The sequence below is a fragment of the Pristis pectinata genome, chromosome 7 (genome assembly GCF_009764475.1).
Source record: "Pristis pectinata isolate sPriPec2 chromosome 7, sPriPec2.1.pri, whole genome shotgun sequence".
Lineage (NCBI taxonomy): Eukaryota > Metazoa > Chordata > Chondrichthyes > Rhinopristiformes > Pristidae > Pristis > Pristis pectinata.
Genome location: NC_067411.1, coordinates 46382318 through 46397377, shown reverse-complemented (window position 1 = coordinate 46397377; position 15060 = coordinate 46382318). Strand labels below are relative to the sequence as shown.

Sequence of the window (15060 nt, the reverse complement as noted above, 5' to 3'; positions counted from 1 at the left end):
CTTCACCATGCACAAAAATCTCTTCAAAACAGACCTTTGCTTCTACATGGATTCAACTTTGAATTGATTGAATTGGTTTATTATTGTCACATGTACCGAGGTACAGTGGAAAACTTGTCTTGCATACCGATCATACAGATCAATTCATTACATGGTGCATTGAAGTAGTACAAGGTAAAACAATAACAGAATGCAGAATAAAGAGTAACAGCTACAGAGGAAGTGCAGTGCAGGCAGACAATAAGCTGCAAGGTCATAATGAGGTAGATTGTGAGTTCAAGAGTCCATCTTATTGTACTAGGGAACCGTTCAATAGTCTTATAACAGCAGGATAGAAGCTGTCCTTGAGCCTGGTGGTACATTCTGGCTGCTTTACCACGGCAGCAAGAAGTATTGACAGAGTCCATGGAGGGGAGGCTGGTTTCCGTGATGTGCTGGGCTGCATCCCCAACTCTGCAGTTTCTTGCAGTCCCGGGCAGAGCACTTGCCATACCAAGCCAAGTTCTTTGACCCTGTTCTTTGGAAGAGACATGCTCCTTGTATTTCTGTTGCATACAAAGATCGTACGGTTATTTAACAGACTTTCTCAAAATTTGACGTTTAAGTCAATTACAATATTTAAGAGGGCAAAATGGACTTCTTAACAGCTCTCATATTTTATGAGAAATGATGAGTGACAGCATTCTACATTTCAAAGTAACATTTTGGTACATTTCCATGAATCCAATCTATTACTGCATTATGCTGTATATTGTTAAAGGCACTCTACTGTATGTTCACCAACACTCAGAAGTAAGGCTTTACTGAATAAATGAATGTTCCCTGTACTGGAAGTATAGTTCTGCTCCTCCACATTATTCTTGAGGGTTATACATAAAGAATATGGGAATGTGAAGGAGACACTTTGTACACTTGTTACAAAGGCAGGCAACGGCCTGATTTGTCACACAAGGGAGTTGGAGGTCATTGAAAGTCTCAAACCAAGGAATTTTCAACTGCTGACTGGCCAGCATTTTCTGTTTTTATTTCCAGTTTTTAGTATCAGCAGTATTACCTTTTTTTTATCTCCATGCAGCTGTAATGCTGTTTTGATAAATAATTAATACTGACTACTAAATGTTTCATACCATATATACTTGCACATGAGATGATCCTTGTGTTTAGCACTGGTGTGATTTGGGCTCTGTTTTTACAGCTTAATCTTGAAGCGACAGAGGATTCAAACTCAGCACCAACTGGAAATTGCTCTAGAAATTAATCTGTTGCAGAATACTTAATTTACTAAGGGACGCAAGGAATTGAATAGAATATAAATGGAAGAAGGACTGAACCTGCATTCCTTTCTCCAAAGAAAACACTCTCAGTTTCTTGGATCTGTTGCAGCTCGCGGGGTATGATTGTGTCCCAAAGCTAGCTAAATAATAGACAACATATAGTCATGATGAATTTTTTTTCAGATTGTAGGAAGATTTATAGTGATGTTCCCAGGTGTTGGGCTCATTTTTTAAAATTCGTATTTAGGACCTAGACTTGAGTGTGCAAGCCACATTTCTAAATCTGTGGAAGTCACAAAACTTAGCAATATTGTGAACTGCAAAGAAAATAGTGATAAGTTGTAATAGGCTGGTGAAATGAGCAAGGCATGGTTGATGAAGTTTAATATGGACAAACATGAGGTGATGCATTGGTTCAGAAGAATGAAGATAGGCAATATGGAACAAAGGATACCATTCTACAAGGGGTGCAAGAGTAGATGGGCCTAGCGATATGGGTGCACAAGTCATTAGAGGTGCCAGGACAGGTTGAGAAAGTGGTAAATAATGCAGACAGAATTCTGGACTTTATTAAAGGAGTTATAAAAGCAGGAAATTCATACTTAACTTTTGTAAAGCACTAATCCTGTTTCAACTGGAGTACTGTGTTCAGTTCTGATTGCCTTATTATAGGAAAGATGTGAATGTATTAGAGACGGTCTGGAAAAGATTAATGAGAATGGTTCTTGGGAAGAGGTACAACTGATTTGAGAGAATGGGAGTGCTTTCTTTAGAGAAGGGAAAGCTGAGGGGAGATCTAATAAGAAGTGAATAAAAGAATGAGCGTTCCGGACAGAGTTGATAGTGGGAGGCTATACCTACTGGTGGAGGATTCAAAGAGTAAAGATCACAGGTACAAAATAAAGAGAAAGGCAATTATTAGTGACATAAGAAGAACAATTTTATACAGGAATCTGGAATGCACTGCCTGCAAGTATGTTGAAGGCAGGTTCCATTGTTGCCTTTAAGAGAGTATTGGGTGAATATATGGTGAAGAAAAATTTGCAAGATTCTGGGGAAGGAGCTGAAGGATGGAACCAGTGAGTTGTTTTGGCAGAGATCTGGCATGGACATGATGGCTGAATGGCCTCTTTTTGTGCTGTGATCATTCAATGATTCTTTCATTCCATAATTTCTGGATTGCATTCTTGAATGCAAAATATTCTGACTCCTGGGAACCAAGTTTCATCTGACTTAGTTGGTAATCTTTACCTGTGGCAGATCTTGGAATGGAACATCTGTTTCAAGAGTCTGTTGTTGGACCTCAAACAATGTGGCCTAGCAGTTTGAGCTGTGGAAGAGTTTACCAAGTTGGCAGAGAAAAAGATACATGATGTACTCAAAGCTTCCTTTGGACGTTGGAAAATCCAACATCCCCACTGTCTCCTCAGAAGACCCTGTTGCAACACTCTTGCCACTGCATTAGAAGCCTATGGCTCCTGGTCCAACTCCAGCAATTTGTGAAAATCTAGGTGGGCATTCCAAAATAGCACAATTTCAATAAAGAACATTTTAATTATTCCCAATGTCCTGTTCAATAATTGTCCTTCCATCAACATTATGAAAACAACTGACTTTGCATTGTTATGAGGAGGAAAGCTGTGCAAAGATTGACTCCAATGTTTCTAACATTGCAACAATGACAATACTTCATTGATCATTATTCTTTTCAGGAGATCCGCAGAGAAATGTGAATGGCCCTCTCAAAAGACAACTCTTTCTTTCAAGGCCATGTCTGTATTATACAAATCTGAGAGTATAATTTTTTACATGGAAAGTGCAAACTGTTTGCCAAAATTTCTTTTCAATTAGGCTTGCTTAGTGATAAAGGGTTGCAAATGAAATGGCTATTTAGAAATTTGCTTTTCAGGGTTGATTTCTTGACTGCATTTATGACTGAATCCAACTGTGTGTGCTGGGTGCGAGTTGATTCCTATTCAGAATGTACTGAGATCCAAAGCAAAGCAAAACTGTTCATTAAATTGATGCAGATATGCTTACAAGATACCTAGACTTAGTTTCCTCTGATCTTGAGTTTGTCTTCACTGGCCTCAGTAAGCTTTTGATAACAAATGTGATAATAAAATAATAACCTTTGTGTAAGTTAGTGTGTGTAATAAATCCACCCTGGGTGTCCTTCCTATGTGACCTTAGAATGCTAACCACCTCTTTATTATAGTCTCATTTCAACATCTGCTGAATAATTGATAAAGAAGCAATTATCTACCAGTCATAAAACATACATAAATATTTGCAGGAGGTATTATAGTAGTGACCTTCTTGAATGAAAGTAATAAATCTCAACCTGTATGCTCAGCTACTATTTTGTAGTTCTGTGAATATGGGAGCATAAGATACGGAGCAGGCCACTTTGCTCCTTGAGCATGTTCCATCATTCACTGAGGTTTATTGAACTGTGAACTAACTCCATGTACCTATCTTTGCTGTATATCCATTAGCATCCTGTGTAATGTCTTCATAAATAGATTGAGATGCATTGTATTAGACACTAAAAGAGATGCAATACTTAACCTACATACATGTTAAGTTTTCAAGTTCCAGCTACAGGTTGTATTTCAGTCAGTGTCATTGTCACAAAGTAGGCATACCATGTGACTCTGCTGTCCAACAGGATCACAGGATGTCCACATGCACAGATACACAGAGTAGAGCATGTCCATGTTTAAGGATACACTACAACATGACAATAATGTACTCAAGTCATCTCAGATTTAAAATGAACCATTTACCTAGTTTTATTTTCCAGTTATGGCAGAGAATTCCAAACTTCTATCACCCATTATATGTCAGAGTGTTTCCTAACTTTACTTGTGAAAGGACGAGTTCCTGCTTTTGGGCTATTCTATGTATCTGCCCTTGTGTCTTCCTGACCTATTGTAAAGTAACAAGCAAAGTGCTTGGTTACATGAAGAGCTCCAAAAACATGGCTTAATGTGAGGTTCTTTACAGATTCACACATGTGCACAGCAATATGCACATGATCAAATATTTCAGGTAATGGCATCAAACCTGCATTACTTTCCCTCTTAAGAAAAAAAGATTGAAACCAGTTTGACAACATTTACAAATTTTCCAGTTTCACCGATTAACTGCATTGGTGTTGCTTGTGTTTCTCCTGAAGACTCAACAGATTCATTGATGTAGCATCCATCTCTCGATTCATTGAAGGTATTACTTCTTGGATCCCTACAGTCATGTTCTGTGTCAATTCTTCTTCAACAACTGTAGAACTCAGTTCGGGAGTATGTCAAAACTTACAATGATGCTCTCTCAATCCTGCTTTCTTTGACATATTTCTGAATCTCTCACCTTATCACGTGATCTGAAGCTCTTCTCTTTATAGTAGGTTTCATGATGCTGGCTTTGTTTCACTTCGATTTCAGATTCAGCCGAGCCGAATTATGACACATTTTGTGTCTTCTGTGCATCAGCATTTCTGAAGGAGCGTATCCTATCCACGAGAAGGCCACTGATCTGTAATTCAGATGGAAATATGTGTAGTGATTCTTCCTCATAAAACCTCTGATCTGCCTTGTGTGACTCGCTTCTTTAGTGCACCTTTCACTATATGTATTGTTCTCTCAATTTCTTTGTTGGAGATTGGATGATAAGGACATGTGAATTGATGTTTGGTCCAATTGCATTTCACAACTGAAATTGTGGACTGTTATCAGATACGATTGCTTGAGGAAGACGATGTGCTTCAACTTTGAATCTAAACTCTCCATGCTGCTTTCAATGAAGATATATGATGCTTTACATAAATTATTTTGACTGGCTGTCTAGCAACACCAGGAGGTTCTCCATACCTTTCTCACACTAGTCTGTATGAACATACTGGAATGACCTTGTGGGCCATTTCTGTGATTGGAGCAATGCTTTTGGTGCATCTACAGTTCTAGCATACTGTAAACATTGGCAAACTCTGCAAGGTCCCTGCTTATACCAGGCTAGTAGATAAAGCCATGAGCTACTGTTTTCGTATTAGCAGTGCCCAAATGTTTCAAGTGAATTTCCTCTATTATTCAGTCTTATAATTTGTTGGGTTACAACTCTATGATTCTCGTTGATGGAGTTCTGAGATGTGCACAGCACTAAAGGTCTGAGATATGAAGACTTTATATCCTTCCCTGAATCAGCTCAAGCATGCAAATTGTACTCATTTACTTTTACTAAATATTGGAGCATTCCATGTCAATTTTATTACCTCCACTGTTGTTGCAGAAAATCATTCTCTCCAGGAGGAATATCATATTCTTTATGTCTAAAGGCAAACCCTAATATTGCATCTGCTGTGGCATTCTTTTGGATTGTTCAGTGTTCAATATTATAATCATATTGAGATGGGAGGATGGCCACCACTGCATTCTGGTGGTTTGGAGACTTGTACACAGCAATTAGTATTTCTCTTGTGCTTGAATCTGAACTCAATTCTGAGATTGATTCTCATGGCTGCAGATCTGCACATTGAGTGACTGTAATTAATCTTGAGTTTTCAAACTCGCCCTTCCATGGTTACTCTATGTAAGACTTATAAGTGTAATAGCAGGAATGGTATATGGCAGTAGCTCAAACCCAATTTGGTTAAATCAGAGACGATTGTTTGTGTATTATCTCTTCCAGTTCAGGTGTTATTCTGGAAATCTACCTTAAACTCCCGCCAATAACAATATATGTTTCCCAAGGTATGGATCCAGAAAACATAATGCTCCAGATGTGATCCACTAAGGCTTGTTGTATATCTGTAGTCCTCTAGATATAAAGACCAGCCATTTTAGTTGTTCTTGTACCTGCTCCTGATATTTTGATACCTCCCAAGCCCTTGGCCTCTACTATTTCTGGCCTTTCACCATTAAGGAAATACTTTGTTGCATTCTTTTTTGGTCCAAAGTAGATGACTTTGCTTTTACCTACACTTAAATCTGTCTCACAATCTCCTTTTGCTTAGCTATTTCTGTCTGAGTAATTTTATGCCTCCATCTATACTGCTTACAATGCCCCCATCTATCCTATACTATAAGTTGTAGTTACATGTGAATATTTAATGCTCTGAAACTGACCCTTTTGGATGACCACTGCAAGCATTGCTCAATTTACAAGTGCACAATTTACAAATTTTTACTGACTTTTTGAGTCTGTCTCTTCATTTAAAAAATCTGTTTTTCATTTTACCAAATAGAACACCAGCAAGCATACACTGCACCAAAATACCCATAAAGTATTTCACCCAGTCTTTTCAATTTACAAGATTTTGCCTGAGGAAAATATTTCCAGGAATGCATCCCTTTCATAACCGAAGTATGACTGTGGTCACATCCTGCCAATGGACTATTATCCATCTGTTGCCCAGCCGGTTTATCCATTTGCCTTGAATTCCATGAGCTGACAATCCCTTATGATGGACTTTATTGAATGTTTTCTGGAAGCCCATGTGATTAATACCCATCCACTTCTCCATCTACCAATTTAGATACTTCTTATAAAATTCAGTGAGTTTCACTGAATATCTTCTAATCAGCATTACTCCATGCTGGTTGTCCCTAATCAACTGAAAATGTTTGAGATAAGATATAAGATACCTTTATTAGTCACATGTACATTGAAACACACAGTGAAATATATCTTCTGTGCAGAGTGTTCTGGGGGCAGCCCGCAAGTGTCGCCACACTTCCGGCGCCAACATAGCACGTCCGCACTTTCCCGTTTAGTCATTCTGTTCTAAACGATTAACTTCTGTAATTCCAGACACTAGATATTAAGAAAACAGATCTTTCATTCCCTGGTTTCCCCCTCTTACCACTCTTAATGAGTTCAGTGACATGGATAATTTTTCACTAAAGAATCTGTTACCAAATCAAAAGATCTGAGGAAGATTATATTCAAGGACGTTCACACCTACAATATCCTGGGATTGAAACCTTCATGTCAGTCATGATTTTCTTATTTATTTTGTTAATATTCATTTGTTGAGTCTTTGTCCCCTGGTTTAATATTGGTTGGTTTGTGATGGCCATCATGATATTCTCTACCTCTACTAAAAGAACTGGCATAAAATGGATATTTAACTTTTCCAGGATCTGTTGTGGATTGTTTACTCTAAATTATATCTTATTATTCTGCACTAATGTCTGCAAGAAACACTTTTAATAAAGGCAGCAAAGCACAGAGGTGCTAACAAATGTAAGAATTGTTTAAATCTCAAAACTTCTGATTGTAATGTAAATTAACTGTGAATGTTTTTTTAAATGAAGCACCATAATTGGATACGACCAGCCAATTATAAGGAAACTAATCCAGTTGTCCTAAATTCCAGCAGCACCATGACAAGGAATAAAAACTGAATGCAAGTTCAATAAATTTGGTAACTTTGGCTTGGTACCAATAAAAAAAAGATTACAAATGCTACTGCGCTGAACCCATTTGACTCACTGATGTGCTTCAGGGAAAAGAACTTTCCAACCTCTCCACGCTCCAGCCTACTTTGACTCTTATGCACCGCTATGTGGTTAATCCTTACTGCCCTAAGGGAAAGCAAGGATGAACAATAAATGTTGCCTTTGTCAGTGTTGCCCAAGCACAGATTTTAAAAAAAATGATTTATTACTGAGCACAACTGCAGTACAATTGCAATGTTTCCATGTCCCCCTGGCTATCGCGTCTTCTTTGAGCAAGGCCAGTATGATTGGAGCAGCACTGGAACAACTGAATAAAAACAAAAAGACATTGCTTTGGTTTTAGTCTGTTAACATTACTTTGATTTACCAAGCTATTTTGCATACATCTTCTGCTGTATTTGCTTCTACATGAATTAATTTCTTGTAAAGTATTTAACTGCTTTTTTAGCCTGAAACGTGTCTCTCAGAGTACAGTGTTTCATTCAGTTCTGGTGGAGCTGAGGAGTTGTGCAGTTAAATCAAAGAGATGAGATTAATCTTGGGCAAAATAACCCTCTAAACTTCAAATCATGAGCAGCAATAAGCTTTCAATGGAAGCTAAGCTTTTTTACAAAATATAGTGTTGTGTGTGAATAAAATCCCCAGCATATTCCATATAAAAGTACAATTTCCTAATCACAAATAGTTGATGATCTTCCTTTTGTTCATTTTCTTGTTTCTTCACACTTTTACTAAATTAAGATTGTTCCAAACACTAAGGCACTTAGCTCTTTATAGCCCTAAATTTATGCCTCTTGTTCAGTGATGTTATTCTCTTGATAATCAGTCCAGGCATGTTTATCTTTGAAGTAATTGACAGAGAGGATATAGAACTAGGGGCCACAGTTGAATGATAAAGTAGTGTCTATTTAAGGAAAAGGAGGAATTTCTTCTCTCAGAGAGCTGTAAATTGTTGTTAGAGAGTTGCTAAGACATCAAGTACATTCAAGGCTGAGACAGATAGACTCTGAGTGATAAGGGAATCAACAGTAATGGGGATCAGGCAGGAAAGTGGGGTTCCCACCAATGCTCAGAGCAGCCAAGATTATATTAGCTGATGGAGCAGACACACGACAACTCCTGCCTTATTTTATATTCTTATATTGACCCCAGAGTAGCATCATGACTCAATTACTGGAATAACAGCCAGTCTTCTGGACCGTTGGTACAGAGTCTTGAGGTTGAATCCTACCATGGCACCTTGAATTTAGATTCAAGTAATTAAATCAAAACACCCAAAATAAAGACAGCAAAATACTCAACAGGTCAAGCAGCATCTGTGGATAGAGAAACAGGCTGATCATTTTCCTCGTATCAATAGAATCATAGAGTAATACAGCATGGAAACAGGCCATTCAGCCCAACACATCCATACCAACCATTGTGCCCACCAAGCTTGTCCTATTTGCCTGCATTTTACTAAAATCCCTAATTTTCCATGTACTTTTCCAAATGTCTTTTGAATGTTGTTATTGTACCTGCCTCAACCACTTTCTCTGGTAGCTGTTTCCATATATGCACCACCCTCTGCGTGCAGAAGTTGCCCCTCGGGTCCTTTTAACTCTTTCCCCTCTCACCTTAAGCCTATGCCCTTTAGTTTTTAGTTCACCTTCCCTGGGAAAAAAGATGACGTGTGTTCATGCTATCTATGCCCTTCATGATTTTATACACCTGTATTAGGTCACCCTTCAATCTCCTATGCTTCAAGGAATAAAGTCCCAGCCTTCCCAACCTTTCCCAATAAACACAGGCCCTCGAGTCCTGGCAGTATCCTTGTAAATCTTCTCTTCATTCTTTCCAGTTTAATGACGTCTTTCCTATAACAGGGTGACCAAAACTGTACACAATACTGCAAATGTGGTCTCACCAATGACTTGTACAACTGCAACATTATGTCCCAACTCCTTTACTCAGTGCTCTGACTAACGAAGGCCAGCATGGCAAACACCTTCTTCACCACCCTGTCTACCTGTAACACCTCTTTCAGTGAACTATGTACTTGTACTCCTAGGTTCCTCTGTTCCAATAACACGGCCAGGAAACCGACCGAATTGTCATTAAAACCCACCTGATTTACAAATGTCTTTCAGGGAAGAAAATCTATCATCCCTAACTAGTATGCCTTTATGTAGTTCCAGACCAACTGATGTGGTTTACTCTTAACTGCCTGCTCAGTTCAGGAGCAATTAGGGATGAACCAAAGTGCTGGTTAGGTCCACAATCTACAAATTAATGTTTTTTTTTAATTTAATGAGCTAGCCTGGGACCAATAGTATTCATTTTGTGATCTGCCTTCTGTATGTGTATTTCACCAGTTTCTCTAAATTTAATTAACATTAGATGAGAAAATGTTTGGTTAGATTTGTTAAACTTACTACTCAATGTCTAGCTAGGTCACCCCTGAATGTACTTAATGACTCAGCATCCACAACTCTCTGGTGTAAAAAATTCAAGAGATTTACAATTTTCTGAGAAAAAATCCCTCCTTATCTTAGTCTTAAATAGACATCATTTTATCATGTATTGTTAAGCTACTTTTTAAGCTGGTTCATTTCTCAAGGCAGAGTGAGTTAGACCAATGAGACCATGGTGAATCAATGGAGTTAAAATGCAGAGAGACCATGATCTAGACAATGACACTTGTCTACGACTTTGTTTTTGTTTCTAGTCCAAGTTTGCACGTGATACGGCAGATAATGATGCTGTCTCACAGCTCCAGAGGCTCACACTTGTGCTGTACTAATCCCCGATTCTATTACACCATTGAGGAGGGAGGACAAAGGGTGCCACAGCGATGCAACAAGTGGTGCTACTGCCTCACAGCTGCAGCAACTTGGGTTCAATCCTGATCTTGGATGCTTTCTGTGTGGAGTTTGCATGTTCTCGCTGTGACCATGTTGACTGCACAGTGGGTTTCCACAGGGTTCTCCTGTTTCCCCCACACGTACCTCACATCCCAAAGACATGTGGTAAGCTGCTTTAACATACCACTTACTGCAGGTTAGAGGCAAAAAGAGTCAAGAGATGATGGGCACATGTGAGAGAGAATACTTTGCACAGGTACAGGAAAATAAGTTATGAGGGTAATGGGACTGCTGGAATTGCTCCTTTGGGACCTGATGGGCTGAATGGCCTTCCTCTGTGTTGTGATAAGTGTAAGATAAGATGTCAGATGAAAAGAAACTGTCACGCTAACTGTAATTGATTTTCCTTTCCAACTACACAACAGATGATCCAACAGTTTTCTTTTCTGAGCAATTGGAAAATACGACTTGCCTATTGCAGTCTCTGTAAGGAAAAGAATAGAATGCATGCAGGTTATTTGGTTCAGAGAAAGTAACTTTGTAAACAAAACATTGTATCGATAATCAGGTAATACAAGTCAGGAAACTGGAGAGGGAGCTGCTTCCACCTTAGACCATGGGATGCAACATTGAAAGTTTTATGCTGCTTAACCAACACTAATGAATGAAAGTGGGGCAGTGCTGTGGATTTGTTAGTTTTATGTCAAACAGAGAAAAGGTTTACCATAGCAACAAGTGGATCTGAGCCTATTTGTTCTCTTCCATTTAGAATGGATGAAGATTAGTGGGTGGAATTAAGATGAGTCCTTCTCAGTGTTAAGATGGAGAGAGTGAAGAAATGAACATTCAGAAGGCAGGATGATCCCATCCCAATTACAAAGCGGGTTTCATTGCCATCGTCCCAGCCTCTACTTTTGTATGAGTGGATAGAGAGTCACGTGAGTCAACAGCCACAATTCATGGAAAGATACAACTCAGAAAGAGGTCATTCAGCCTCAAGGTTCCTTGAGGTTGTTAAATACTCAGACTGCTGATGGAAGAGGTTGATGCTATTGACTCATGAGTATAGCTAATACAAATAGGTGATGTACCCAAACTGCACAATAATGATTCAACCAAGTTGTGTGTTTATGTTTATGTGCCTAAAGCTGCATTTTTTTTTGTCTCCCTTCTGTCATAGGCCCTTGACAGAATGGTGGACTGCTTCAGCAAAGTCATGCTTCATGTGGCCATATCATGTTGGCAGCCATTCCTGGGTCTGGCTCTGATCATCATCCTCACGGGATCGACAGTGGGATGTCCCGCTCGCTGTGAATGTTCTGCCCAGAACAAATCTGTCACCTGCCATCGGAGGCGCTTGACTGTGATCCCAGAGGGCATTCCTATTGAGACCAAAATACTGGACCTGAGCAAGAACAAGCTAAAATACATCAATCCGGATGAGTTTGCATCATATACCTTGTTGGAAGTAATCGACATTAGTGAAAATATCATTTCATCCTTAGAACCTGGTTCTTTTAGTAATCTTTTTAACTTGCGCTCCCTTCGCCTGAAGAGCAACCGACTAAAATTGATCCCCCTTGGTGTATTTTCTGGTCTGTCTAACTTGACAAGGCTGGACATCAGCGAGAATAAAATTGTTATTTTGCTGGACTACACCTTCCAGGATCTGCATAACTTAAAGTCTCTGGAGGTGGGGGACAATGACCTGGTTTACATCTCCCACCGAGCCTTCAGTGGCTTGCTGTCACTACAGCAGCTGACGCTGGAGAAGTGTAACCTCACTGCAGTGCCCACCGAAGCCCTGTCCCACCTCCACAATCTGGTCCGCCTCCGGCTCTGCCACCTACACATTAATGCCATCCATGCCTATGCCTTCAAGAAGCTGTACCGGCTGAAGCACCTGGAGATCGATCACTGGCCGCTGCTGGACACGCTGCCCGCCAACAGCTTGTATGGTCTTAACCTCACCTCCCTGTCCATCACCAACACCAACCTGTCTGCTGTGCCCTATGGTGCCTTCAAGCACCTGGTTCACCTCATGCATCTGAATCTGTCCTTCAACCCCATCGGCGCTGTGGAAGCAGGCATGCTCCAGGACCTGACCCGCCTTCAGGAACTGCACATGGTCCACGCTCAGTTGCTGGCCATCGAGACCCGTGCCTTCAAAGGGCTGCAGGTCCTGCGGGTGCTGAACGTGTCGCACAACTTGTTGGACACCCTGGAGGAGAGCGCCTTTCACTCCGCCCGGAGCCTCCAGGTGCTGTGTATAGACCACAACCCGCTGGCGTGTGACTGCCGGCTGCTCTGGATCCTGCAGAGGAGGAAGACACTGAGGTTCTCGGGAGAGCCCCCGACGTGTGCATCGCCAGAGAGCCTGAGGGGGAAGCAGTTCCTGGATTTCAACAATCTGTTCCTCCCCAGCTATTTCACCTGCCAAAGACCCCAAATACGTGACAAGGAACCACAGAATCTGATGGTAGAGGAGGGTCAGACGGCTCAGTTCGTATGCCGAGCCGACGGTGACCCACTACCGGTTATTTCCTGGCAATCTCCACGCAAGAGGCTGATCACCCTCAAGTCAAACGGGAGGGTGACTGTCCTGGGGGATGGCACCCTGAAGTTCCGCTCCACCCAGTTTCTGGACAGTGGAGTCTACCTGTGCATCGCAAGCAACGCAGCCGGGAATGACACCACCTCAGCTACGCTGCAGGTCAAAGGACTTTCCGAGCACCTGCGTGGAAACAGGACCTCTCAGTACCTGACTGAATTGAATGACACCCACTCCAATGGGACGCACGTGCACATGACGGTGGCCCTGGACCTCAAGACAATACTGGTGTCCACTGCCATGGGCTGCTTCACCTTCCTTGGTGTGGTCTTGTTCTGCTTCCTGCTCCTCTTTGTATGGAGTCGGGGCAAGGGCAAGCACAAGAGCAACATCGATATCGAGTACATTCCCCGCAAGACCAACGGAGCCACAGCTGACAATGAGCAAGGAGGCCCACGGAGGTTCAACATGAAGATGATTTAATGCCAACAGCAAAAGGCTGTATCGTTCTTTTTTTCAAAATGAAAGATAACCTATAAGCTGCTCATTATGGGGCTAAATCCTGACTTAGCTAAAGTTCTCTGGCATCCCAGGGAGATTGAAACAGCTAATGGTTCAAAAAGATATGGGATGTGGTGGCCATTGGGGATTCGGAGTTGCTTTCATGGTGCTCGTGCCTTGAATTTATATGGAGGAAGTGCCATTGAACAATTAGGTTCCTGCACTAATGACTGCACCTCTCTAAGGACTAATCTCACTATTGAACCACTTGGTCAAGTGAAAGTGAAAAGCATTAGACATTTTATAAAAAAACCTAACAGTCGGAAAGAATTGAAAGGAATAGGCCCTCATAAAGCCACCTGCAGGTTTCCACATGGGGAAAAGATATGATGTTGGTGAACCCCATATCAGTGAGGATCATATTACAAAAATACTGAGTGGGTAGTGGTTGGGAAGGGGAAAAAGAATGGAGAGTGGGACTGGGGCCCTCCTTTTTAATGGAAGTCATTTTTTTTAAGCAATATGAATGAAGTGTTCATTAGTGTACAAGATTTGCCAGCATTGGTTTGGGGCTTAAAAAGCAATGCGGAAACATTGGCCCAAAATGTATTTGAAAAGCAAAAAAACTGCAGATGCTGTAAATCTAAAATAAAAGCAGCAAGCACTGGAAGTATTCAGCAGGTCAGGTAGTATCCTTGGAAAGAGGAACAAAGTTAAAATTTCAGGTCAATGGCTTATAATCCAAATGGTTCTCACAAAAAGACATCAACTAGAAACATTAACTCTGTTTCTTCCTTCACAGGGTCTGATTGACAGGCTGAGTAATTCCAGCATTTTCTGATTTTATTATGCCCCAAGATGTATGCTTTGTATACTTTTAAATTCATAAGGCTAATTTACAATGACAATACTTCAATGTGAAAGGTTAATTTCATTGTCAAGTCAAATGCAAATTTGAAAAGTTAGTAAAGATTTTGATTTTAAAAACTGGTATTATCTATATACATGTTGATTTATTTTCTTCATTAATTTTGAGTACAAGTCATAAGATGTAGAGATTATGATTGTATGCTGGAAGAGTACAACTAGAAAGGCCACTGCAGATTATTAACGTAAGTATCTTAATGATATCATAGCTCTGCTACTTGCAACCTCAAGCCCCATCTCTGAAGGGACAGGTTTTCTGCTTCTTTTGTTCCACATAATTGGATAGCATCAAGATCGGCTTGACACCTCTCCATCTCCTGTCCCCTGTCCCTATTGACAATCTTCTGCCACAACTCACTCATACTTGCATGTGAAGAATGGCCAGTCGGGAAAGTTTCATTAAGCGCTGTTGGCACCTTTTGCAACATATCCCAGTATGAATCAATATCTTGGGAGGACAGGAAAAACTTATCGGAAGCATCTGAACTTCATAATTAGCGGCCATAAGT

General features: G+C 40.5%; 1 protein-coding gene across 1 annotated transcript in view; it reads left to right on the top strand.

Annotated features, from left to right (window-relative positions):
- Positions 1-13743, top strand: part of LOC127572646 (leucine-rich repeat and immunoglobulin-like domain-containing nogo receptor-interacting protein 2) — a 124699-nt gene extending 110956 nt beyond the window's left edge. Inside the window, exon 2 of the mRNA XM_052020125.1 lies at positions 11753-13743. Within this exon, the coding sequence (XP_051876085.1) occupies positions 11753-13606 (1854 nt within the window). The 3' untranslated portion in view covers positions 13607-13743. The remainder of the gene's footprint in view (positions 1-11752) is intronic.
- Positions 13744-15060: the final 1317 nt, after the last annotated feature.